Raw genomic sequence first — 27,115 nt, 5'->3', positions numbered from 1 at the left:
CCTCTGGATATGACGCTGAGCAAGTGCACTCAACTTCTTTGGTCGACCATGGCGAGGCCTGTTCTGAGTGGAACCTGTCCTGTTAAACCGCTGTATGGTCTTGGCCACCGTGCTGCAGCTCAGTTTCAGGGTCTTGGCAATCTTCTTATAGCCTACGCCATCTTTATGTAGAGCAACAATTCTCTTTTTCAGATCCTCAGAGAGTTCTTTGCCATGAGGTGCCATGTTGAACTTCCAGTGACCAGTATGAGAGAGTGAGAGCGATAACACCAAATTTAACACACCTGCTCCCCATTCACACCTGAGACTTTGTAACACAAATGAGTCACATGACACCGGGGAGAGAAAATGGCTAATTGGGCCCAATTTGGACATTTTCGCTTAGGGGTGTACTCACTTTTGTGGCCAGCGGTTTAGACATTAATGGCTGTGTGTTGAGTTATTTTGAGGGGACAGCAAATTTACACTGTTATACAAGCTGTACACTCACTACTTTACATTGTAGCAAAGTGTCATTTCTTCAGTGTTGTCACATGAAAAGATATATTTACAAAAATGTGAGGGGTGTACTCACTTCTGTGAGATACTGTAATATATATATCTTTTTTTTTTTAACTAATGGTTTCCTTTAAGACGGGTTTTCAAAACATTTTTTTTCTGTTTGGACCATAGCTATGTTTATATTAAAACAAAAACAAAAGAGAGGCAACATGATTTATATTCTAAGTGTTATAGATTCCTGTTATAGAACCAGTAAAAAAAAAAAAAAAAAAAAAATAGGCCTAATAATAAAAATAAACCCCATTGAACAAACTCTCAGAGGCAGGATATTGAATTCAGGTTTATTTAAAGCATTAAGTTTACTGGGTTTGACATGGTTATCACTTATGACTAAATTCATCCAGACAGAGCTACGCAAGAAAATGTCAGTATCTAAAACCAAACCCAACCCATGCGAGACATGAACCAAGGCCTGTGGATAAAGAAGAGACATTCAGTTCGTTTAAGTTGATGTCGCAATCATTCAAATCAGAAAAATCACATTCACACTACTGCTATTATTACAACTACACATTCATGGTGTCAAAGGAAGTGACCAAAACTCTGTAGCATTCAAACCGCTTTATATGAATGGCATGAAACTGATTTGCCAACGCAAAGCACCGTGACAGTACAAGAAACCGATATAAAGAAAAAACACGAGAACTTGCGAACATCCACAGGTAAAAGCAAACCAATTCTTGTGAAACACATTTAGTCATTTAATACACAGGAACTTTTGCATACACAGTGAAATTAGGTGCAACAGAATAAAAACCTGCAGCATGCTTAAACTATAGGAGTGGGTTAGAAAACAACACTAATGAAACGAGGTAGTTGATTGAAAGTTTCTAGTTTAGCGCTTCTAATCTAGCTCAGCTACCACATCCAGCACAAAGCGACCGCAGAAGAGCAGCACCTTCGCAGGTTCCCGGCCACCAAGCCGGAGCTGCATGTTTGAGCGCAACACAGATTGTCAACGGCTGAGGCCTGTAAAGTTAGAAGATGGTGATTTAGTGGTTTGCTACGGAACAAACGACAGATGGCAGCATGGAGGTCAAGGCTAGCTGGATATTTACGACCATGGTGTGAGTGAACCTGCATAGTTTAACACCTTCCGTGCCCACAAGATATGAAGTGTTTCACTGTGAAAAAAATAAAACAAAAGGGATGATACATGTACAATTAAAAACTAATTTATACAAAAAATTAAAAATAGAAGAACTGAAAATCTCTTATTTCATATGTGCTTGAAGCAATGAAGAATATGAAAAGAAAACAGGTTTATGATCTCATCACGAGCGCAAAATTACAAGAGAAATGTGAGAAAATAAATAAGACTTGTCCAAATTCAATTTCAGTTCTAATTCATCTACACTGTACAAAGATTTTGACATCATTCAGTTAAGCATGAGTGCCGTTCACCTCTCAAATGTTAGAATAACCTTCTGACAGCTTGGCAAAGTAACATCCAAGCCATCATTCATCAATCCAACACTTCACTTTTGCTTTTTTCATCCTAAATTACAGAGAAAATCTCCTTAAAGGCTGGCTGTGCAGTTCTTAGATCACTAGATCATCGACCTCCCTAAGTCGAGGGGATACATCTTTCTGATCCAAGTTGGACATTTATCCTAAATATTTTCTTCTTTGTGTAATTCTGCATAAAAGGCCCCATGCGATTTCACCGAAAGAACGGCACCAGAACACAACGAGACAGTTTCAGGTCAGAGTTTCGGCTCTGGCTTGAGCTGTCCGGGTACTGCGTTCCCGGACAGCTGAATGAATGACAGGGTGGGCGATCCTTCACGGGACGTTCCTTTGCACCCAGGACCTGGAGATGAATTAAGTGGAACATGGGCACCAAGTAAAGAATGGACAGCTCACTGAGCCATAGCATGCAGTCGGATGAGCCGGGAGGCTGTTCTATATGCTCTCTGAACGTGCGAGTCCCTCCCTGAGCCCACCCGCAAGAGTCAATCCTCTAGAAGGTCCCGGTCTAGCTCCATGTAAGGCTCATCTATGTAGCTGATAATGGCACAGGGAGAAGTCCTGTCCTCTCCGAGCAGTACTGAAACCGTCTCCTTCCAGTAACTGAAGGGAATACAGGAACTCTAAAAAGAAAGAACATTGATGGTTAAATTTTATCCTAATATTCCATACAGTAAAATATAAACTGTATTAGGACTGCACAATATTGGGAAAAAAAAAAAAAAGACTGATAAAGAGCTGAAAAATTACGTTTTACTCTAAAGACTTTTTTTTTTTTTCTCTCCTTGAAATCCTTTAAGGTCTGAATGATTTGGAAAAAATTTGGATGCTCATACTTGGGTTTACTCTTAACAAGAATCAATAAATCAACAAGAACTATAAAATCAAAAAAACAAACAAACAAAAAAAACATTCCTCTTTAGTTGTCTTCATCAGCCACATTCACAATTCAATGTGACTATAAAATGATTTTATTGTGATTTATTACAAAACATTACAAGATTAAACAAAATAAGAAATATATTGTAATACTATTGTACTGTAAAATGAAAAAAAATTCACTGTAAAATTATAATACTAATATTTACGTTTTAATTTCTTCATTTTCAAGAAGTATATATGCCTTAGTCAGGTGGGTGGCGCCATATTTATTTATTTTTGACAGGAATGAAAACGAGGCTGTGAGGGATAGAATTACAGGGCGTTCAATGGTTTTTACTGTTATACCAATTGTTCAGCTGAAGAAACATTCAGTGGGCAAAAATTCCATAAAACAGTTTTAAAAGTTGTGAAAATTGCCATTGTAAAGACTAATTCTATCCCTCACAGCTTTGTTGCCATCCGCGTTTGTGGCGAGGCAGGGCGGGGCTGAGAGCCGTGGGAGCGGAGCGAGGCCTGTGGAGACGATGCTAACGAGAGACACCTCTGTGGCACACTGATCTCAAGTCCCACAGAGGAGCTCCGGAAGGATAAAAGGAGGAGTGACGACAGTGGAAGTTGAAAGAGGACCAGGACTGGGACACTTACATTGTTTGTTTAATTATGTTTATTATGCTTGCTTTCGTTTTGTTGTTTGTTTATTTTGTGATTAACGTTTATGTTCTATCGCTTGGCAGTTCGCACCTCCCTTCCCTGAACTTTGTTACAGCTTTAAATTCAATATGGCGCCTAACCTGACTAATGTCTATTACATCAATCTTTTATTTTGACAGGTTCAAATTTCACAATTGACGTGATATCGTTTTTATTTCGTCATATCGTGCAGCCCTAAACCGTATACAGACTCACATTCTCCAGGCAGGTGCTGTCTTTGTCCTTGTTGAGGTAGTGGTGCTGCCAAAAGCGCAGCAAGTTGTGGAAGTTGTTGAGGAGGCAGCCAGGATATTTCTCTGTGTATTCCTTCTCCCGCAGGGCGTTCAGGTAAAACGGGAGTTTGCCTCTCCTCCGGGCCAGCATCAGAATCACCAGGCTGGTGTTAAGACAACTCACGTTCTCCTGGGAGAGAAGCCAGAAAAACACAGGAGAAAAACAGAGGAATAATTATCATGGACTCAAATGAGACAAACAGGGAGAGGAGATCTGCACCGTGGTCTTGCCTGTGTGAGGGTCTGCACATTGATGATGTTAACCAGCCTAAAAAGGAAGGACAGCCTGTTCTCCACTCGAGCCATGTAGGACAGCAGACAGCACTCAGAGAGCACTTCAACCACTGCAGAGGCACAAACACAAAGACTAAAATAGAGACTGCAATTTGTCAATAGCGATCAGAAATGAATGACTAATGCTCTGAACAGACTATCCATCAGATAAAGCAATTTACAATTTAAGTGATCATATTATCAAATCTCAAGTTGCCTGGAAACATTTTCATCTTACTATCAGATTTTTCTCAGACAACATCTTTTTCACTATCAATTAGGGCAGGGAAAAATACTGAATACTTATGATATATTTGCAGTGCCTGGCAGCTTAAAATTAAGCAACAAAGTAATATATTATGATGATTTTAGTGCAAGTCAATTAGCCTAAATTATACTAAATTAGGCACGTTCGAGAATAGGAAGACAGATGTTTTAAAAGAATAGTTCACTTTCAAATAAAATTTTCCTGATAATTTACTCACCCCCATGTCATCCAAGATGCTCATGTCCTTCTTTCTTCAGTCGAAAAGAAATGAAGGTTTTTGATGAAAACATTCCAGGATTATTCTCCTTATAGTGGACTTCAGTGGTCTCCAAATGGTCAAAAACCTTCATTTCTTTTCGACTGAAGAAAGAAAGACATGAACATCTTGGATGACATGGGGGTGAGTAAATTATCAGGAAAATTTTATTTCAAAGTGGACTAATCCTTTAATCTCTGATTATCCTTCAGTTGTAAAAACTGTATTGGATTTGGCAAGTTTTTGAGTGAATCGGTTCAAATATTCTCAGTGTGGAATATATAGTTTATAGTTTTAGTAAAAATATGGTGGTAAATATCGCTGTTGCTATGTACTGTTATTTTGGTACACATACATTATTGATACATTTAAAACCACATATAAATCTTTCTTGGTATCAACTGTGAATTCACCTGGCAGTTTTTTTATGTTTACAAATACATAAAAATGAAGATGTATATCGAACAACATAAAAGGATGAAAAAATATTAAGGTGTATTACCGATGCGGATTGTGGTGCTCAAGAAACATTTCTTATCATTATCAATGTTGAAAACTGTTGTGCTGTCTAATATTTTTGTGGAAACCATGATACTTTTTTTCAGGATTCTTTGATGAATAGAAAGTTCATAAGAACAGCATTTATTTGAAACAGAAATATTGTCCTTCCCCAATAAAAGTGTTCATTTCTTTCAAAAAATCTTACAGACCATAAACCTTTTAACGATAGTGTACGCTTTTAACAGTATCACTAACAATCCAAGAGTACAATGGCCGAATTTACCTTTCACATCTTCCGTCTGGCTCTCAAATCGATCAAGAGAGAGGACAATACAACGGACAAGCATGTTGGAGTCCACCAGAGAGCTGTTGATCTGGGTGAGGAACACCTGGAACTGGATGTTTAACCAAAGTCAAGCAGAGGTTGTTTAACAACAGCTTTTATTTCTCCACATTTTGTTATTGCCGGTACCTTTTCATCTGTGTTGACGTATTTGTTGAATCTCTTGAAGGCATCGATGTTGAACTTCATAAGCTCCCCGAGCAGGTCAAAGTAGCTCTGCAGAACATCTCTGGACTTGCAGCCGCTGTCGATGATGCAGAAGAGGATGTGCTACAATCAAAAGACAAGATTTGAGCAACTCAATCAATTCTATGGGGAAAAACATTTTGACCAATCAGACAGGCACAAGAATGTACTGTATAAACATCTGTACCTCCAGCAAGCCTCTCTTCAGCAAAAACATCTGGTCTGCATATGATGTGGCCCCTCTGAGGAAGCTCTCAACAGCTCTTGCCTGCCAGAACCTTTAGAGAGAAAATATGTCACCATGACTCATCTGGCATTTCAAAACACGTTTAGCCAAATCGTTTTGAACACAGCGTCTCACCTGAAGGAAGAGTCTGGCGGTTCTCTTTTCATAACAGTGAGGAGACGTGTGAGGAGCCCTTTTTTACCATCACACACTAAACTCCTGAAAGACACCACAGATAAGATAGATTCTAATTTTTGTCTGCTGTAAAGAAAAGTATATTAGCATATAGATTTGACATCTGAACAGTACCTGTCGGTGTTTACTAGTGCTTCCACCTCAGGGATGTTTGCCTTTAGGGAGATGGCACTCAACTCATTCAGCTCTTGAGCGTTCAGAAGCAAGTATTTATTTCTGAGAACAAAAGAATAAATGGACGAATGCATTCTTCTGTCAATCCACAGGTATGTGACATGCCACTTTGAGCTCACAATCTTGCAACTTACTCATGGTGGTCACTAAAGCTCTGCAGAAGCCTCAAAAACTGGATTTTAAAAGAGATTTCCTGCACAATAAACAATAGCATAACATGATCAATGGGAACTATGGGAAATAGATTAGAGAAAATGGGATAAATCTACAATGTATTCGCTCAAAGCTCACCGGACTGCAATCACAGTTTTCATTCTGTCCATGAACCACGTGATTAGAGGTGGTGTATTTCCTCCAGATGAGCTTGTCGAAAAGGTTATTGAGTCCAGGAATCAAACGAAACTCCGCCAACATTTTATGCACCTAACAGATTATGATACGCAAGGATGGGAATTACAACATTAGGATTTAATCAGTTCTATTGTAGATCCGTAACAGACATGAGTGGCTCTTGCCTGGTTCCGCTGTCGGCCCATGAGCAGGACGCACAACACGTACAGCACTTCCACCTTATACATGATCTCATGAACGATCTTCATGGACTGTGGCAAACGATGCCTCAACGGGATGGTGGCCAATGTACTCTCATCAGATGATTCTGTGAGAAAAAAAATAAATTAATAATTTTATACATTATTAGTATGGCTGTCAAGTGATTAAAATTTAATTCATTACACTCAGCTGACTGTTCTCGATTCACTTTCGCAGTACTTTGATGCCATATGTCACAGTCAAATGGCAACTGCGCGGTCTCAAGTCGGACAAAATTTCTAACCGGCATGCACCTGCTTCAAGTCAGATGCCGATCGGCCTGCGAAAGTCGAACAAGCCTAATGGATCTCTTTATGAATGGGCCATTGAATCATTGGTTCACCCGACTGATTCGTTCAAAACGCGAATTTATATATTTTTATGTATTATTATTATTATTATATAATTTATATATTTTCGTTGACAAAAACAGACAATATTGTGTCTAAAATATAACAATATTAACTTATTTATTGAACTGTTGTATAAAATCAGTATCACAGCACTCGTGTGATATTGCTTAATTATATCATATGATATAAATGTGAGACAAAAATTCATACAGGGGGATTTTTCCTAGATATCTTGAATTTTAGAAGCATCACCATAACTGCATTCTATAGAATAGGGCTGCACAACGATTTATCGCGATTAATCGTTTGCAAAATAAAAGTCTGTGTTTACGTAATATATGTGTGTGTTCTGTGTATAATAATTAAGTGTATATATATATATATATATAAAAATACACACACATACATGTATATATATATAAGAAAAATTTTATATTTATACATAAAATATATGTAATATAAAATATATATATAAATATATATTTATTTATACATGTATATATTTCTTAAATTTGTACGTGTGTGTATTTATATATACATAATTATTATACACAGAACACACACATATATTATGTAAACACAGACTTTTATTTTGCAAACGATTAATCGTGATTAATCGTTGTGCAGCCCTATTCTATAGGCTCCATCACACAGTGAGTTGTTGCACTGCGTGATGTTCATCATTATCAACTGTATGGATGACCTACGTAGGTCTGGTGCGAGGCGGGTGTGTTATATGCGTTAATTTTAAAGCGTTATTTTTTTCTATAACTAATTAATTAAAATAAAGCATTAAATCGACAGCCCTATCATGGTTTCCTTAAAAATATTAAGCACACAAATGTTTAGTGTTGATAAGAAATATTTCTTAAACACCAAATCAGCATGTTAGAATGATTTCTAAAAGATCATTTGACAATGAAGGTTATGAAGAAATGAACACGTTATATACTGCATAATCATAACCTGTTATGTTTCTTAATGAACATTTCATTTCTTATTACATTTTTATTTTTATTGTTGATAGCACACACTTTGCTTTGTCACATTCATTTCCAGAGCGATGCAACAATTCTACCTGTGCTGCTGTGCTCAGCTTCATCAGTTGCTATCTGCATGAGCGCATCCAGTACTAGCGTGTTGTCGAGCCAAGTGTACCACTCCTCCAGTTCCTGCAGAAAGTTTGACGTTCCAGTTGCCTCAGACACCTTCCGTGTGGCCAATTTACAGAGACGCTCAATGAAGCCAGGGATGTTCAGGAGTGTGACTGGAAAATATTACATTATGTTTTTATTATTTGTGCCCTGTTAACACTCACCCCATAAATTTATCCCTGCCAGAAATACTCTATATATACCCTGAAAAGTACTGAACGGAAAGAGCTGTCATTTTAACATAAATTTCCCTTTAGCAATGACCTTATTCTCCGTCACCACTTTACTGCTCTTTGTGACATTAGCTCTAAGTAAAGTTAAGTTAGTAGTCCACCTACCCTGGTTGACCTCGGCACGTGAGGGGCTGGTATTGCGTTTCTGCTGTGCGTTTTTAGCCAGAAGTGTGTGTTTGTCATCGTTCCCCACATCAGGCTCAGATATGGTGACGGAGAGGATACGACAGAAGTTGGCGAGCTGCTGCTGATCAAAGCTCTGGACCAGTCCTGACAGGTTCGGGATCCACTCCAACTGAATCATTTCCTGTTATGAACCATTATTAAACACCATCAGATATTAGTGGTGACATACTCCACATGCTTATCACTATTTATTGTTAGGTGTTTGTTTTTGTAGATAAGACAAATATTCTTAATCCTCTCAATGCATTTTAAGCTGACCTTTTTAACTCCAAGAATATCCTCAATCAATGTAGCGGTTTGCAAAAAGGTCTTCTTATTTGTCATCAACGTGAAGAGAAATAAGACGAAATCATCCCTCGATGCCAGGTTTTTTGTGACCCCTTCCGTCTGTAGGAAAACAAGTACACTTATTGAACTCATCACATGGATGTTGGTCACCCTTGTGTTTTTTAAATGAGAACGAAGCCTGAATACTTACACATATGCAGCAGTTGTACAGCACACTAAGGCAGTCTTTAACCAAGTCATCATTCACTATAAGCAGTTTAAAAATGTAATTAATTATTTCTTTTTTTAAAGATAGATTTTCACATTTGTTGATGACAGATATAACAATGGTTATTAGAATAAGAATAAATAATACATTTATATATTTAGCAATAAATAATTATTATATAATTATTTACATATAATTTCCATAAAATATTCTACTAGTCAACTTACTCTTGGGCTTTTGTAGCGTTGTCAGAGTGGGTCTCATCAGAAGTTCCACCAGCAGCTAAAAAGACAAAACAACCAGTCATCATTCTGAATTGATCTAGGTCTGCAACTAAAATCCATTTGATAAATAAATAGATCTGTCAATTATTTATTCAATTAACTGACTTATCGAATAAATGAAAAGTTAATCTGTATTTTATTGAAAACACATTTTCCCCCACATCCCATGTTTAAGCCCAGATGGATTCTTTCTGTGCTGGTTAGGGTGAAATATGTGCTGAAAATCCTCAAATAGACACTTATATGTGTGTGTGTGTGAAATATTATATATATATATATATATATATATATATATATATATATATATATATATATATATATATATATATATATAGTAGCTTTTAACATTTTCAAAACAGACGTTTTAACAGTGTTAAGCAAAAAAAAAAAAAAAAAATTCTGTAAAGTGACAGCAGTGACAAAGCTTCTCTGTGCTGCGACACACAGACCTGGCTAATCAATAACTTCACCGTCATCCATTTTCATTAGCACTTTATATTGATCAAAGTTAGGGTGCCAATTCCTTATTATTCAGACATGAGAGTGTCAGAACTCACATCTACACCTCCAAACAGGTCAAAGGTGTATGTGTTGGGAAAGGTGGACTCCTGCGCCGTCTTCCTGTCCTCCGTCACAAAAGACATGGCCTCCATAGACAGCAATGATGACAGTTCCTGTATCAGAACACCACAATGAGACAAATACAGCCTAGAGAGATACCCAGAGTGACGTCTGCTCTAAAATAAGGCTATCAAGTGGCTAAAAAATATTTATAAGATAGTAGAAAATATCCCAGACTCTAAAGAGAGAGTAGAATAAGATCTCACCTTCAAGACAATATGTGAGCGGGTGAAGTCACTGTTTAGGTGGCTGCTCTCGTACAGCTCTTGGAGTAAGACTGGAATCCCGTGCCATTTCGCTCTCTTATCTCTCTCTTGAAGAAGAACTTCTGGGAGCTGAAAACAAAGAATAAACAGTAACTAGATTTGCATTTCCTTAAGGAAATACCAGTTCTTAAAAAATTCAGCAAAAGGAGTGTCAAGGCCTGTTCAAACCCCGTTCAAACCAAGCAAGATAGCTATAACAACAAAGATTTATTTTTACAAATGTTATACATTTAAAAGAACAGCAGAGTCCAAACCACAACTGTAATGATAAGGGCACAGAGAAACATGCTTATAATAAACAGACAGATATCGACCGCTGCTGTGGATGCTAATAGATACACTATATTGCCAAAAGTATTAGGACACCCCTCCAAATCATTGAATTCAGATGTTCAAGCACCTAGGCATGCAGACTGCTTCTACAAACATTTGTGAAAGAATGGGTCTCTCTCAGGAGCTCAGTGAATTCAAGCGTGGTACCGTGATAGGTTGCCACCTGTGCAATAAGTCCATTCATGAAATTTCCTCACTACTAAATATTCCACGGTCAACTGTTAGTGCTATCATAACAAAGTGGAAGCAATTGGGAACAACAGCAACTCAGCCACGAAGTGGTAGGCCACGAAAAATCACAGAGCGGGGTCAGCGCATGATGAGGCGCACAGTGCGGAGAAGTCGACAACTTTCTGCAGAGTCAATAGCTACAGACCTCCAAACTTCGTGTGGCCTTCAGATTAGCTCAAGAACAGTGCGTAGAGAGCTTCATGGAATGGGTTTCCATTGCCGAGCAGCTGCATCCAAGCCTTACATCACCAAGTGCAATGCAAAGCGTCGGATGCAGTGGTGTAAAGCACGCCGCCACTGGACTCTAGAGCAGTGGAGACGTGTTCTCTGGAGTGACCAATCACGCTTCTGTGTCTGGCAATCCGATGGATGAGTCTGGGTTTGGAGGTTTCCAGGAGAACGGTACTTGCCTGACTGCATTGTGCCAAGTGTAAAGTTTGGTGGAGGGGGGATTATGGTGTGGGGTTGTTTTTCAGGGGTTGGGCTTGGCCCCTTAGTTCCAGTGAAAGGAACTCTTAATGCTTCAGCATACCAAGACATTTTGGACAATTTCATGCTCCCAACTTTGTAGGAACAGTTTGGGGATGGCCCCTTCCTGTTCCAACGTGACTGCGCACCATTGCACAAAGCAAGGTCCATAAAGACATTGATGAGCGAGTTTGGTGTGGAAGAACTTGACAGAATCCTGACCTCAACCCGATAGAACACCTTTGGGATGAATAAGAGCGGAGACTGTGAGCCAGGCCTCCTCGCCAACATCACTGCCTGACCTCACAAATGCGCTTCTAGAAGAATGGTCAAAAATTCCCATAAACACACTCCTAAACCTTGTGGAAAGCCTTCCCAGAAGAGTTGAAGCTGTTATAGCTGCAAAGGGTGGGCCAACTTCATACTGAACCCTAGGATTAAGAATGGGATGTCATTAAAGTTCATGTGCACGTAAAGACAGGCGTACCAAAACTTTTGGCAATATAGTGTAGATACTACAGCAAGGATGCATTAATTGACAATAAAGATATCTATAATGTTACAAAAGATTTCTAATTCAAATAGATGCTGCTCTTTTGAACTTTCTATGGATCATCGAAGACATAACATTTATATTTTATTTTCAATACAATAATATATAATACAATTCATTTATTGTGTTTGATTACTAAAAACAGTTATTAATAGCATCAAATATGCTGCCCTGTAAAGCCCGGTAATAAAAGCCCATTGCATGTTTGACAACTAATGGTAATAATAAAATGAATTTACATGTGCATTACTTTGAAGGCTGCAAAGTACCTTTTACACACACAATGCTTTCAAACAAATGCAAATGACTTGTAAATACAGGTTATATTCTTTGCATTTATGCACTTTGCAGTTAGTTAATATGACATCAAAGTACTCTACACCCTGAAACAAAAGTGACATATTCCTTTAGTTAAGAACCTGATTTAATGTTCATTCTGTTCATAGGTTGCCTATTCTCAGCTGGCATAATTTTTGTATGATATTACATATAATACTAATATAAGTGTCTTTCAAAGTCATGTTGATACAATGAACTCCATGCATTGTACCATACGCCACCTGTAAATAAGTCCTCTTTCTTTTAATTTCTCCAAAATACAATCAAATACTCAGGAACAAGTAATAGGTGCCAAAAAAAGCATAATAATAATAATAAATGTACAACAGAACAATATTGTTTAGGAGGACACATGCTTTCTGCATGCACAACAGGCCACATCTCTACTAGATTTTAGAAACATTCACCAACCTGTCATGGTAGAAAATATGAACAACAAGTTATTTGTATAATGTCAGTTAGTACCAAATACTGTGTATGAAGTGAAACTGAAACCTGAGGGGTTTAAATTGAGTGAAATTCTCAGGCTCAGATCATGTCCAACTCAGCAGGACATCTTACATAATTCAAGCTCTTTAAACTCCAGGTCTGATCCAGCAAAATATCACTCCCTGATCCAATAACCCACACAAAATGAGTGCAACTTACTGTTTAGGCTGGTGATGGAACAAAATGGACAAGGAAATCTATACGAATACGATATGGCACAATAGGTGACTAGATAAAATGACATTTGACATCTATGGCTGTCAAACTCTAGCATGCTGACTACCCTGACAACATTTATGGGCTACATGACGTTCAAAGGTGCCTATAATGATCGCAAATGCTGTCTAGTTAGGCACCTTTAGGTTGTGAGACTCAACCCTTGTTTACTTAAACAGCTGATCGGTTATAAACATTACGCGATTACAGATTGATCTGTGTGATTATAAGTAATAATAATACTCTTTCATGATAATACGACTCCATGTGTCGGAGTCTTTAATTGGATCGTTGCATTTAAAGCCTCGTTTAACCCAAATTATTATCGGACAGTCAAAGCCAAGAACAACCTAATTAGTTAACGGCTAGTTGTCATTCTCCGTTTATGTGGTTTATTTTTAAACTACACTGACCATTTGCCTTCTTAAGTTTTAAGAGATTATTTAAACAACCTTTGGATCAAACTTAAGCGTCACATCCGTCCGATTTATTTTGTTGCTTAACTTAAAGCAGGTTGATCGACGGTTCAGTTCATAACCGCGGATCCCTGACAGCGGCTTTCCCTGTCAGCAGCACAAATTCTCCCGTTTACCTGCGTCCCTCTGCTGAAGCCTCGTCCAGCAATCTGACTCTGCCGTATTCTGGTGATAATATTCCTGTTTCGAGTCCGTTTCTTTCCTCCCATCCAAGGGGACTCGGGCCCCATTAGCGTCGCCATTACTTCGTCTTCCTGAACTGCTCCAAACAGGAAGTTAAAATCGCTCAGCCTTCGTCGCTCACTTGTGTGAGTTGAGCGCCCTCGTGTGGACGATGTTTTGACCGACCAGTAGAGGGCGCGATGCACTGAGCTCAAATGCGAGACATCGCTAAATCGTACTTTTGAATAAAAAAACAACAGTAAAATGTAACGTAAATTAAATATACATATATATATATATATATATATATATATATATACATATATATATATATATATATATATATATATATATATATATATATATATATACACACACACACACATTATATATATATATATATATATATATATATATATATATATATATATATATTATATATATATATAATTAATTTTAATATATATGTATATTTTAATATTTAAACAAATTAAAAAGCTATTTTTATATTATTATTATTTAAAAAAAAAAAAAAAAAAAAAAACGTCTGATGCAGATTGCTTAAATAGTCATACGGGAAATGTTACAGGCAATGTCTGTATTTTGTAAGCCTATCTGAGAGGTGATTGAGGGTGTGGCCCATGTCAGGAATGCAGTAACAGTGTTTACTCATTTAGACCGGCTCATGTACTTGTTTTGTACTTAATTTATTTGCTCATACAACCAAATTAACCAAGAGCCAGAAAGATAAGATAATTGTCGGTTTGAACTTTATTCTTTTGATAGCTGTATGAGACAACTATGTCTAAGCTCATGAAGGTCAATGTAATTCTTTATAGGATATATAGCACTATTGGTCACTATATTTTAAAATATGACAGTGAGTCATGTGTAGAAGTTTGTATCAGTTCTCTCTGCTCTGTGTGGATGTTTCTGTTCCAGTGAAGTCCTGACAAAAACACAGGAAAAGATATTGCATATGTTTTATCTAATTGTGCTGGGCAGGGGTTGTTTATTATTTTTAGAGGCATGTGACCATGCCAAAAAGAATAGTCTCCAGGAAAGTTCAACAGCAGTATAGATGAGAAGAGTCCTTCAGGAAGTTTTGACTCACCTGTGATACTTACCAAAGTTACATGCATATATAGAACAAAGTGTGTCAAAGATAATGTCTCATTTGCGTAAAGAACAGAATATCATGTTCGAATGCTGCTAGAATTATCCATACTGTTAAAGGGTTAGTTCACCCAAAAATGAAAATAATGTCATTTATTACTCACCCTCATGCTGTTCCACACCCGTAAGACCTTCGTTCATCTTCAGAACACAAATTAAGATATTTTTGTTGAAATCCGATGGCTCAGTGAGGCCTGCATAGCCAGCAATGACATTTCCTCTCTCAAGATCCATTAATGTACTAAAAACATATTTAAATCAGTTCATGTGAGTACAGTGGTTCAATATTAAATAAAGCGACAAGAATATTTTTGTGCGCCAAAAAAACAAAATAACGACTTATATAGTGATGGCCGATTTCAAAACACTGCTTCATGAAGCTTCGGAGCGTTATGAATCTTTTGTGTCAAATCAGCGGTTTCAGCAGTTTGGCGGTTTGACACGCGATCCGAATCATGATTCGACACGCTGATTCATAACGCTCCGAAGCTTCATGAAGCAGTGTTTTGAAATCGGCCATCATTATATAAGTTGTTATTTTGTTTTTTTGGCGCACCAAAAATATTCTCGTCGCTTTATAATATTAACCACTGTACTCACATGAACTGATTTAAATATGTTTTTAGTACATTAATGGATCTTGAGAGAGGAAATGTCATTGCTGGCTATGCAGGCCTCACTGAGCCATCGGATTTCAACAAAAATATCTTAATTTGCGTTACGAAGATGAACGAAGGTCTTATGGGTGTGGAACGGCATGAGGGTGAGTAATTAATGACATTATTTTCATTTTTGGGTGAACTAACCCTTTAACCTATCAGAATTTGGAAAAAAAACATCAAGTGATTTTCCTTGAGAATATAAGTAGTGTTTCTGTATACTGAGTTAGTTTGAGGCTCTTACTCATTTTCTACGACCTATGTAAGTGTGGAGAACTTTGTCTTCAGTAAACTCTGTCAACTGATTGAACTTTAACTTTAACTGATTGAACTTTACTGGTCTATTTTATGTGGTTTAACTGTAATACCCGATACAGAGTCCCATTTTAATGACGTAGGCCTATTGACTGATGAAACAAAGTAAAGTTAAAATAAAAAACATTTTAAACACATTTTTTTTTCTTGGATTTATTCCCCTTTCCCACAATTGCACAATTAATTCCCCACAATTTTATTTACATAATTATTTTATGTCACACATAATTATATTTAAAGTATGTTACTTTACTGTTTGTATTGTTACTTTACTTTATGTAACTGAGCAACTCCCAAGGTAACGCATCTTGTCCTTCACAACAGACACAAAACATGACTTCACAAATCTTCATTAAAAAATAATAAAATAACCAAAATGATTATTAAATAACAAAAGATAATAGTAACACTTTACAATAAGGTATCCTTTGTTAACTATATTAGTTAACATGAACTAAGAATGAACAATACTTCTACTGCATTTATTAATCAGTTAATGTAAATCTCAACTTTTACTACTACATTTTTAAGATCAAATCTGTCAACATTAGTTAAAGGGTTAGTTCACCCAAAAATGAAATTTCTGTCATTAAGTACTCACCCTCATGTCGTCCCAAACCCGTAAGACCTTCGTTTGTCTTCGGAACACAAATTAAGATATTTTTGATGAAATCCAAGGGTATCTGATCCACACATAAGCAGCAACGACATTGCAACTTTTGAGGTCCAGAAAGGTATTAAAGACCAGCAATGTGACTGCAGTGCTTCAACCTTAATATTATGAAGCGACGAGAATACTTTTCGTGTGCAAAAACAAAAGAAAAATAAAGACTTTATTCAACAAATTGGTCTTTCCCCTGTCATACTGCTACGCTATTTTTGTTGCAGAACTTCAGTGTTTATATCTGAACGCGGGCTCAGTATTGGCCACTGTATATATACAATGAACCACTGTAGTCACGTCGACTATTTTAACAATGTCTTTAGTACCTTTCTGGATCTCAAAAGGTGCAATGACGTTGCTGTGGATCAGATACCCTCAGATTTAATCAAAAATATCTTAAAATGTGTTCTGAAGACAAACAAAGGTCTTATGGGTTACATGGGGGTGAGAACTTAATTGGATGAACTAACCCTTTAATGCACTGTGAACTAACATGAACAAACATTTTTATTAACTAACATTAACAAAGGCTATTAGATGCTGTAAAAATATATTGCTCAATGTTAATGCTAGTTTATGCATAAACGAATGTTAACAAATAAAACCTTACTGTAAAGTGTTACCATGATCATTAATCAGGCTTAAGAATGTACTTGTACAGGACAGAGCGTTGTGGTCAAAATGTCCACCAAATACATTGAAAAGACCCAAAACATCTCTTACTTAAGTGATGTTAATAAATGTGTGTTCTTTGTTGGATGTCACTCAGTCCTCACAGCTCGACTCCTCTGTGATGTAAAAATATGCATTTAGAGTCTCTCGCAGTCCTTCACTCACCAGAGTCTCTTCGTCTCCCTTTAACTGCCTTTGAATCATCGACCTGATGATAAACATTAGTTATTTCTATGCATAACCAAAGCAAGCATCCTACTAGCCTAAATTATATTAAAAGCCTGGAAAGTGTGATCCAAATAAAAACTGAACCTACCTGGACAAATCTTTCCAGTTAAAACTGGACCTCTGGAATTCTTTTGGAGAGGGTATGTGTGCTACAGTTGTGCTCAAGTCATGAAGTAAGCAAGGTTCAGTCAGCTGACAGCATGTTCCATTAAAAGGTCCTGTAAATTAATGAAATTTATTCTCTTTGATTTATTTTAACATTCAAATGTTGTAATTATTATCATCGAAATACAACGGACTGTCTTTTGTGGGTGGAAGGATTAATACTAAGCTTTTTTTTTTTGTCATTTGAGCTTACGTGAGTAATAGTCTACCAGCTGGGTGAGAGTGGAGAAGGGCCGGTTTTTGTGGATATAGAACCAGCCGCTGTTGATCTGATGGATTCTGTAGTGCTTTACATTGTGCATATGGTCTCTATCATGTCGCATTGAGAGTGAGTAGGAACCTACAACCAAGAGCAATGCATTTGTTAAGGTTAAGAAATAGATATTTATTAATACAAAAAATGGCAAGCAATAAATTGCCTTTGGAGCACTAACCAGGGCATGACTGGCTTTCCCGAATTAGAAAACATCCAGAGTAGTTTTGAGGCAGCCTAAGAAGTTGTTCTGCATTTCTCCTGGAGATCCCTTCAAACAGCCACCTTTATGGAAATAAACAAGATTGGGCAAAGTTAAAGGGTTAGTTCACCCAAAAATGAAAATAATTTATTACTCACCCACATGTCATTCTACACCCGTAAGATCTTCAGAACACAAATTAAGATATTTTTGATTAAAAACAAAATAACGACTTTTCAACAATATAGTGATGGGCCGATTTCAAAACACTGCTTCGGAGCTTTACAAATCAAATCAGTGACTCGGATCTCCTATCAAATGGCTAAACTGCTGAAATCATGTGACTTTGGCGCTCCGAGTCACTGATTCGATTCGCAAAGCTCCGAAGCAGTGTTTTGAAATCGGCCCATCAGTATATTGTTGAAGTTGTTATTTTGTTTTTTGGGCGCACAAAAAGTATTCTCATCGCTTTATAATATTAATATTGAACCACTGAACTCGCATGAACTGATTTAAATATGTTTTTAGTACATTAATGGATCTTGAGAGAGGAAATGTCATTGCTGGCTATGCAGGCCTCACTGAGTCATCGGATTTCAACAAAAATATCTTAATTTGTGTTCCGAAGATTAATGAAGGTCTTACGGGTGTGGAACGGCATGAGGGTGAGTAATAAATGACATTATTTTCATTTTTGGGTGAACTAACCCTTTAATAATAGACATAATAATAACACTTTTCCAAAATCTCTCAGTCATAAGTGATCACAAGGTATGATTAAATCCACAGAGAGAGCCCGCAGGCCTGACTCAAGCCCGATAAGAACAGAAAGTCAAAAATGTCTTTAGCATTTGTAATTTTTTTTCTTTTCTTTTTGTGAATGTTTTTTTTTTTTTTTTTTTTTAAAAAAGGTCTGAACATGGCTTACCGATTGTGCACTTTGGAAACGTAGGTGTGAGGAATGAAAAACTCTGTATCTGTTGATGTAGACCTAACCCTCATCATGTCATCATCTCTGTAACAGAAACAAACCCATTCTGCATTCATTTTAGCAAAGACTTACATACATTTATGACTAAAAATAATCTTTACTTACTCTGATATAATGTTCAGTCTGTCTCCGAAAAATATAGTATGTTCATCAAACCTGTGGGGTGGAAAGTTACACAAGGCCACCGCTATGTTCATGTGATTTCCCAAAGCTAAAGTAAAACAGACACAGTTGAGGGATAATTTTACACAACATGAGTGATAAAATATGTAGTAGAGATTAAAAACTGAGGTGTTTGACAAAGAAAATGTGTTTAATTGCATAATCACGCTCATACACCCATCAGACGTCAATAAAGTATCCTCCAGTCGAGTCGCGGATCGACGCCAGAGTCTGCTTGTTAAACAGCCCATGGTTATTTTATGACCATTTTCTGATTTTATGACAGAAACAAGCCTAAAAAAACATGGTAACACTTTATTTTACAGTGTCATTGTTACATATGTTACATGTAGTTACTTTAGTAATAACTATAAATTATGCATAATTACATGCAACTAAACCAAACCAACCCTAATCCTAAGCACATGAAGTTACTCAATATTACTCAGTACTTAAATATATAATTACAGTGTAACAAAGACACCTTAAAGTGTAACAAAAAACACAACTAAAGAAATAACACTGTACTTAAATGTTCAATTACACAACATTATTGATTAATTAAATATGCTCACTGTTTATTTTTTAAGAGTACAGACAGACAGACATTTAACCAGACCATATATAGCTACATAAAAATACTTACTCTGCTCTGTTTCAACTCCGTGTGAGAAAACGCTGAAATTACAAGATGATTTTCTTTGCCAAAAATATACAGGCGGCCATGTGATAAAAGAGCATCCACTATAGGAATCCCATCACCAGAGGAGTGAAGACGCTGTTGATGCAACCTGCTCTCTGTTGTACGTGTGAATTGACTTTTGTGCTCTCTTGAGTAGGAGTTGTGGTGAACTAACCCACATGCAAATGAAATTTCCTGTGCTAATACACTTTACAAATCCATAAACATACAACAGTCAGAATTAAACTGAAAGGACTAAGTGTGCAAGATGCAGTGCCTTCAGTTAAATTAGATTACATAAACTGGAGATAGACAGATAGACTCTACATATATGTGAAAGTTAAGAAAATGTTACATCATTCCTAAAAGCAATGTTATGTATGTGATAAATTTGAGCTTCTAACGTTTTCTTGGCACAGTGATATGCACATTTTATTATTTTAAGATAAAAAATAGTGTAACCACAACCTGAGAATAAGCGTTGCTCGATGTGAGGGACAAAAAAAAAAGTACATTTGTGGTTGGAAACTTTGCGACTTGATGATCTTCCATCTCCTATGCCGTTAAGAGGTTGTTTCTTGAGTGATTCTGAAAATGATATCACTATTTTGAAAGCAAAAGTATAGCTATATAGTTAGAAATGCCTAAGGAAAAAGTGCATGAACAGTTATTTTCCATGATCTAACTTTATTTAGTAATTGAGAATCAGTGGACAGTGACTTTGTCAGACACTATTTCATACTTGTATACGGCTGTCATTCCATGTGTACATCAATTCATGTTTTGATTAAGAATGATTGTGTTTGAAAAATGGTAAGGTAGTGAATGTACAAAAGAAAAACATAATTTTATATCAAACTAAGTCCTTGCTACTTTTGTTTTAAATATTTAAAAGGGTGATAGCCTAATGTAACTTAAAAAAAAATACAACGAAACAGTTATTAAAACGAAAATAAAGCATGATATTCCACTATTGTCTCCTAATAGCTGATGGTTTTTAGTATAACCCGTTAGAGTTCTTAATATAAATACAACAAAAGTCAGATACTGAACATTCATTACATTCATAGGATGAACAGGAAATTGGATTCAACGACAGAACACATTTGTAAGACAAGAGCACACAGTGTGGCAAGATAAGAGCACAGGAAAGGTCATAGGTCACAATAAAACATAAAAACTATTTTTTGTTAATGCATGTGTTTTTCTTTATGTGAGAGTGGCTCAAAAAAGAGGTGGAATTAATTCAACAGAACGCGAACCGAGATGAAAAATGAAAATAAAAAGCCTGATGGAAGACCCTTCATGTGTAAATATATATTAGTCTTTAATTTTATCTGCTTTTATGACTGAAAATGTGGCTAGCGTATAGTAACATCTGTATATATTCATTATGCATACCTTCAGTATATAATACATTTCATTCGAGCCTCCCCTGCCTCACTATTAAAGGCATTAGAAACACGTAGGTGTCTAGGACACAGATAACAGGAGGTGAGGGGTGAAAGGACAGCAGACAGTGAATTCTTTAGCAGGAGACCTCCATGGTTTGTGGCCTGGCCTGGCTGTCCAAGACTCCAGAGTTGGGCCCGTCCAGAGGGCTGTTCAAGTTGCGGTTGCGTGAGCCCTCCATGGATGTGATGCTGGAGGAGGAGGATCGGGATCGAGACAGACGCGTCATGCCAGCTGCTGGTACTGTGAGATGGGAGAGGGATATGAGAATGTGTTTATTTCAGTCTTCAATAGAACTGGGGGGGAATCGCAAGTCAAAAGAAAAAACAAGCATCGTGCAAGAGGAAACCAAACCGAGAATGTAATAATAGATAATCACAAATACATCTTGTGTCTGCCTACACAAAGTATAAATGTGCACACAGAAGCAAATGTAGACCTACCAAATACAGCGCAAAGACACATACAAGCAAAACTAAACGCATACCTTCTAAAAAAATGTAGAAAGTAAACTACAAAATAATAATGATAATAAAAAATAAAACTTTCTTCTAAAAAACTTTTTTAGAAATTAGAAAAGAAATAAAAGTAAATATAAATACCAAGTAATACTACAAAACAATTTATACCATAGCAGAAAAGTAAAGATGAACAATAAAATCAAAATGAAGTAATCATATAGCTCATAAAATAATAGAAAATGTATATAATAAAGAATAAAAATAATAATATTAATAAAAAAATATATAAAAATAAAGCTTGATTAAAAGTTAATAAATGAAATAAAACAAGGTCTACAAAATGTCATTTGGAACCTGAAACACTTTAGTAACTGTAGTGATGGACCGATATGTAGACCAGGCCAAGTAACTGGCTGATTTTTTTATTTTTATTTATTTAGATTTGTAGCATCTGCCAATAACTATGTCCACTTGGTAAAGTTTTAAAATCTAACAACAGCTTAATCAATGGAAAATAAACATTATATGTTTTTGACCCAGATTTACTTAAAGGGTTAGTTCACCCAAAAATGAAAATTCTGTCATTAATTACTCACCCTCATGTCGTTCCACACCCGTAAGACCTTCGTTCATCTTCGGAACACAAATTAAGATATTTTTGATAAAATCTGATGGCTCAGTGAGGCCTGTATTGAAAGCAAGATAATTAACACTTTCAGATGCCCAGAAAGCTACTAAAGACACATTTAAAACAGTTCATGTGACTACAATGGTTCAACATTAATGTAATAAAGCGACGAGAATACTTTTTGTGCGCCAAAAACCCACCAAAATAATGACTTTATTCACAATATCTAGTGATGGGCGATTTCAAAACACTGCTTCATGAAGATTCAAAGCTTTACAAATCTTTTGTTTCGAATCAGTGGTTAGTCACGCCCCCCCAGTGGTGAACCATTGAAATTTCGAAACACTAATGACACTAAACACTAAAGCCTCGTTTACTGAAATCACGTGACTTTGGCAGTTTGATACACGCTTCGAACCACTGATTCGAAACAAAAGATTCGTAAAGCTTCAAAGCTTCATGAAGCAGTGTTTTGAAATCGCCCATCACTAGATATTGTTGAATAAAGTCGTTATTCTGTTTTTTGGTGCACAAAAAGTATTCTCGTCACTTCATAATATTAAGGTTGAACCACTGTAGTCACATGAACTGTTTTAAGTGACTTTCTGGGCATTGAAAAGTGTTAATTGTCTTGCTGTCACTGGAGGCCTCACTGAGCCATCGGATTTTATCAAAAATATCTTAATTTGTGTTCTGAAGATGAACGAAGGTCTTACAGGTGTGGAACGACATGAGGGCGAGTAATAAATGACATAAATTTTCATTTTTGGGTGAACTAACCCTTTAAAAAAAACTATTTTTTTTATGAAAACTGATATCTGCATTGGCCATTAAAAAACCCATATCGATCGACCACTAAATAACACCACGTCAAATAGCTCCATGCAAATATGTCTAAACACAAGCACAGAAGTATACCATGCAAGCATGTATACACCAGTCAAAATAACTCATCCGGGTACCTGATTCAGTGCTCAGATGGCTGAGCAAAACATGAGGAACTGTTTGCAAAGGTTGAAGGGAGACAGATGGACAGAACAATAAGATATCTGTACAATACAGGTTTTAGTATACAAAAATGGATGTGAAGTATTTAATGTAAATGTTTACAACATTTCTGTTAATCTGAATACAGGCCAGATACTGTTCAGGCACTGACTGTGGTCGGAGACGGCTGTGTTTTAAAAAGAAACCTTGCAAGTTACAACCTCAACCCTACCAATTACCACAGTAGAGCGCGCAGGTGTTTTCAGCTGTGTTTTAATGGCGTCACTGCAGGGTCTTAAATCGCAATCCTTTTTCTGCAGTGACATGAGCTGAGTCTCATGCTGCATTTATAGCTCCTCACCTACAGAGGGCATCAAGAGGTAAAAAACATGTGCTGCGTCCCAATTCGCCTACTTGTACTACGCCTTAAAATATGTAGGCCTACTGCAGGGGTGTCCAAACTCGGTCCTGGAGGGCCACTGTCCTGCAGACTTTAGCTCCAACTTGCCTCAACACACCTGCCTGGATGTTTCTAGTACCCCTAGGAAGACCTTGATTAGCTGGTTCAGGTGTGTTTAATTTGGGTTGGAGCTAAACTTTGCAGGACAGTGGCCCTCCAGGAGCAGGATTGGACACCCCTGGCCTAATGATTTTGTGAAGAAAAAGTACATACTTTTGAGTGTGCGTCTTTAAAGGGCCGCTCTGTCACTTAGTTACATGCATAATGTTACTGTTTAAACTGCCCTGTCAATCATCTTGTCACAGTTAAAATCCTCCACATTCAATATAATTTAATTTCCAAAGCTGATCTACCAGTCGTGGGTATTAATCACGAGTCAAACCCCTCTCTACTTAAATGTCGGCCTTGCACATCCACCATGTTTGTAGTTTAAACAATTTTTATTCATTTATTTCATCATGGCTAAATATTACAACAGGTGACACGTACACAGTCTGCACACCTACGCATTGTGGCTGATTTTGCCTTCATCAGGGTGTGAGTAACAAACACATTGAGTTAATTTTGAGCAGCAATTAATTAGTCTAATGACAATCACCTGGTTGTGCTACACAGGACAAACAGAAGAGAGGAAGTTCGATGATTACATATCAAATTGATTCAAACACAGTATAATCAATATAAAAAAAAAATTAAAAAAAAAAAAATATTGGGCATGCAGCGTAAGCTTTTTGAAGAATACAGAAAGCGGAAGCACGTGCAAGGCGATCATTTGTGTTTATAAAGCATATACATTTGTATTTTTTAAGAAAATGACCGATCGTTTCGCTAGATAAGACCCTTATTCCTCGTCTGGTATTGTTTAAAGCTGCACTAAAACTGTCATTTTGACCTTCAACCGTTTGGAGACCATTGAAGTCCACTATAAGGAGAATAATCCTGGAATGTTTTCATCAAAAACCTTAATTTTTTTTCGACCGAAGAAAGAAAGACATGAACATCTTGGATGACATGGGGGTGAGTAGATTATCAGGAAAATTTTATTTAAGTGGACTAATCCTTTAAACTACACCAGAGCGCGTACACACCTCACACACCGGATGCCGTGCGCAAGGCAGTTGGACATAGTGGTGTATTAGAGGTAAAAAATGATATAAATACTGTTCGGTTTCTCGCACAAACCGATCGTTTAGTGTCTTAGGACATCAATGTGTCTGTGCATGTTTTTTTGACTCTTATAGATGGTGTTCCCATTGACATGCATTATACGACTGACAGACCGCAACGGTTGGAGTTAAAAATCATCATTTGTGTTCTACTGAAGAAACAAAGTCACCTACATCTTGGATAAACATCAAATTTTCATTTTTGGGTGAACTATCCCTTTAACCATATTGTCACAATGATTGCAATTGCCAATAATTTCCTGCACTCAGGCATAACAAGGTACTTGATTTCTTAGAGGGAAGATGACTTCTCACTATTTTATCTTTAATCGTAGGTGCTTTCCGAAAGACAATGGAAGGAGATTCAGGAATGACTTCCCTGAGATGAGGATCACTCATCACAATTATTTTTTATAATTTTCTTAATTCTATTCGCTTCTGTACTATACTGTGTAACAAAATAAACAGAATTGTCAGAATCTCGTGGTTTGCGTTTTTGTACAGTAACTCATCTCTACTGATATTTCTTGCTTTATTGAAAGCTTTTTTGATCACACTATTTTTGTACCCTCGTTCCTGAAATCTTTGAGTCATTTCTTGAGCCATAAAATCAAAATCATCTTCCTTGTCACAAATTCTTTTTAACCTCTGAAACTGTCCAAAGGGTATATTATCGGACAACCATGAGGGGTGAATGCTATCTGCTCTTAAAATAGTATTTCTATCTGTTTCTTTCCTAAAAATAGTAGTATGTAGTACACCATTATCTTCTTTAAAAAAATTTAAATCCATGAAATTTTTCTGAGTATATGAAAAATCAAGACTCAATTTCAAATTTGCATTGGTATTATTTAAGTATGAGTGAAAAGCTAACTATTCATTGAGTTGTGGAGTCCGAGTTATATACTTTATTTCATTCAATATATATATATTTTTTAATAAATTTTTTTTTTTTTGTTGTTGATTATACTGTGTTTGATTTAATTTGATATGTAATCATCGAACTTCCTCTCTTCTGTTTGTCCTGTGTAGCAGAACCAGGTGATTGTCATTAGACTAATTAATTGCTGCTCAAAATGAACTCTCAATGTGTTTGTTACTCACACCCTGACGAAGGCAAAATCAGCTGCAACGCGTAGGTGTGCAGACTGTGTATGTGTCACCTGTTTTAATATTTAGCCATGATGAAATAAAGGCTTATAAAAAAAGTATTTCTATATGATTCGAGTGCCTTGGACCATCCTTAATTTTACAAGTTGAACTATCCCTTGCATCCAAAGAGCACCGAGACCGAACTCACACCCCGTGCAGCACTTCTTTGCCATTTTTTTTTGCTTTGAGGAATTTTTATTCATGTTTGTAGTTTTAATTGAATCTTCATCCAATGCACAATGGGTTGTGAGCAATATTAGCCGTTGTGTGTGTGTGTGTGTGTGCATGGATCTGCACTTCAGATTCTAACTGGAAACACCATCTTGGTATCTTTGTAATACTCATTTTAACATGATATGATTTGAGACACAAATTCTAATTTCGAATACTATTTAGGATGGATCATATGCAAATTGGGATGCAGCAATGCCCTTAGATAATTATAAATCTTTTCAGCAAACTACTTAAAGAGGTCATTTTGTGCATTTTTATTAGTTAATCATTTCCACACCAAAGTCCTAATAAGTCCTTCATAACCATTATCCAATTTCACTAATTTCCTTTTCATTTCCTCCCCATAGTGGGGGTTATTATGAAAAAAATTAACTCTTTTTGGGCCTGATTGGAAGTTTACAGTATGTTTTCATAGTACAATGTTGTCTTTAATCTCAAGGTAAGATTTAGCAATTAGATTCCTCATGGTGTGACCCCTTTAAAAACTCTCTAGAGCTATGATGGCTTAATTTAAAATCTTGGAATGAATGTTACAAAAGTATTATGCTCTTGAAAAGCTGACTCCTGACATGTAAATTCCTGCCTGATTGCAACAAGGACTATACAACAGTGCAGAAATGAAACAGCAAGAATATTT

The 27,115-nt window shown here is 36.6% G+C and overlaps 3 protein-coding genes across 5 annotated transcripts in view; all 3 read right to left on the bottom strand.

Moving 5' to 3' along the window:
- Positions 1 to 828: 828 nt before the first annotated feature.
- On the bottom strand, positions 829 to 13,891 carry trpc4apa (transient receptor potential cation channel, subfamily C, member 4 associated protein a). The gene is made up of 19 exons (XM_051911774.1): positions 13,724 to 13,891; positions 10,443 to 10,571; positions 10,173 to 10,289; positions 9,559 to 9,613; positions 9,314 to 9,369; positions 9,094 to 9,222; positions 8,755 to 8,956; positions 8,341 to 8,529; positions 6,834 to 6,976; positions 6,610 to 6,741; positions 6,453 to 6,511; positions 6,259 to 6,360; positions 6,085 to 6,168; positions 5,911 to 6,001; positions 5,667 to 5,807; positions 5,478 to 5,589; positions 4,128 to 4,240; positions 3,820 to 4,026; positions 829 to 2,654 (listed from the first exon to the last, which is right to left on the bottom strand). Exons 1-19 carry the CDS (start codon positions 13,847 to 13,849, stop codon positions 2,517 to 2,519), a joined length of 2,325 nt encoding a protein of 774 aa, XP_051767734.1. The 5' UTR covers positions 13,850 to 13,891; the 3' UTR covers positions 829 to 2,516.
- A 2,699-nt stretch (positions 13,892 to 16,590) lies between these two features.
- Positions 16,591 to 20,429, bottom strand: sla2a (Src like adaptor 2a). The gene is made up of 8 exons (XM_051911790.1): positions 19,903 to 20,429; positions 19,432 to 19,550; positions 19,200 to 19,305; positions 19,032 to 19,118; positions 18,083 to 18,186; positions 17,842 to 17,988; positions 17,572 to 17,701; positions 16,591 to 17,463 (listed from the first exon to the last, which is right to left on the bottom strand). The coding sequence occupies exons 2-8, from the start codon at positions 19,505 to 19,507 to the stop codon at positions 17,349 to 17,351; spliced, it is 765 nt and encodes a 254-aa protein (XP_051767750.1). The 5' UTR covers positions 19,508 to 19,550; positions 19,903 to 20,429; the 3' UTR covers positions 16,591 to 17,348.
- A 176-nt stretch (positions 20,430 to 20,605) lies between these two features.
- ndrg3a (ndrg family member 3a) overlaps positions 20,606 to 27,115 on the bottom strand; it is a 47,739-nt gene continuing 41,229 nt past the window's right edge. For 2 of the 3 annotated variants that reach the window (XM_051911782.1, XM_051911784.1), the window contains 2 exons: positions 23,442 to 23,480; positions 20,606 to 21,633 (listed from right to left, as the gene is read on the bottom strand). In XM_051911782.1, coding sequence (XP_051767742.1) covers positions 21,467 to 21,633; positions 23,442 to 23,480 — 206 coding nt within the window. In that variant the 3' untranslated portion in view covers positions 20,606 to 21,466. The remainder of the gene's footprint in view (positions 21,634 to 23,441; positions 23,481 to 27,115) is intronic. The other variant, XM_051911783.1, reaches the window with a different exon arrangement.

The sequence above is a fragment of the Ctenopharyngodon idella genome, chromosome 11 (genome assembly GCF_019924925.1).
Source record: "Ctenopharyngodon idella isolate HZGC_01 chromosome 11, HZGC01, whole genome shotgun sequence".
Taxonomy (NCBI): Eukaryota; Metazoa; Chordata; class Actinopteri; order Cypriniformes; family Xenocyprididae; genus Ctenopharyngodon; species Ctenopharyngodon idella.
The sequence above is the reverse complement of the archived record's forward strand: the minus strand, read 5'-3'. Positions and strand labels throughout refer to the sequence as shown.

Excerpts from the sequence above, each read along its gene's own strand:
- trpc4apa (XM_051911774.1), bottom strand. The coding sequence starts at position 13,849 with ATGGCGACGCTAATGGGGCCCGAGTCCCCTTGGATGGGAGGAAAGAAA. Across the intron at positions 9,614-10,172 it reads ACCTGTTTGGAGGTGTAGAT|CTGCTGGTGGAACTTCTGAT; the intron begins GTGAGTTCTGAC and ends TTGTCTTTTTAG. Across the intron at positions 4,241-5,477 it reads CCAGACGGAAGATGTGAAAG|TGGTTGAAGTGCTCTCTGAG; the intron begins GTAAATTCGGCC and ends GTGCCTCTGCAG.
- sla2a (XM_051911790.1), bottom strand. The coding sequence starts at position 19,507 with ATGGGCTGTTTAACAAGCAGACTCTGGCGTCGATCCGCGACTCGACTG. Across the intron at positions 19,306-19,431 it reads TTTATTGACGTCTGATGGGT|CTTTGGGAAATCACATGAAC; the intron begins GTATGAGCGTGA and ends GTTTTACTTTAG. Across the intron at positions 17,464-17,571 it reads AACTGGAAAGATTTGTCCAG|GTCGATGATTCAAAGGCAGT; the intron begins GTAGGTTCAGTT and ends GTTTATCATCAG.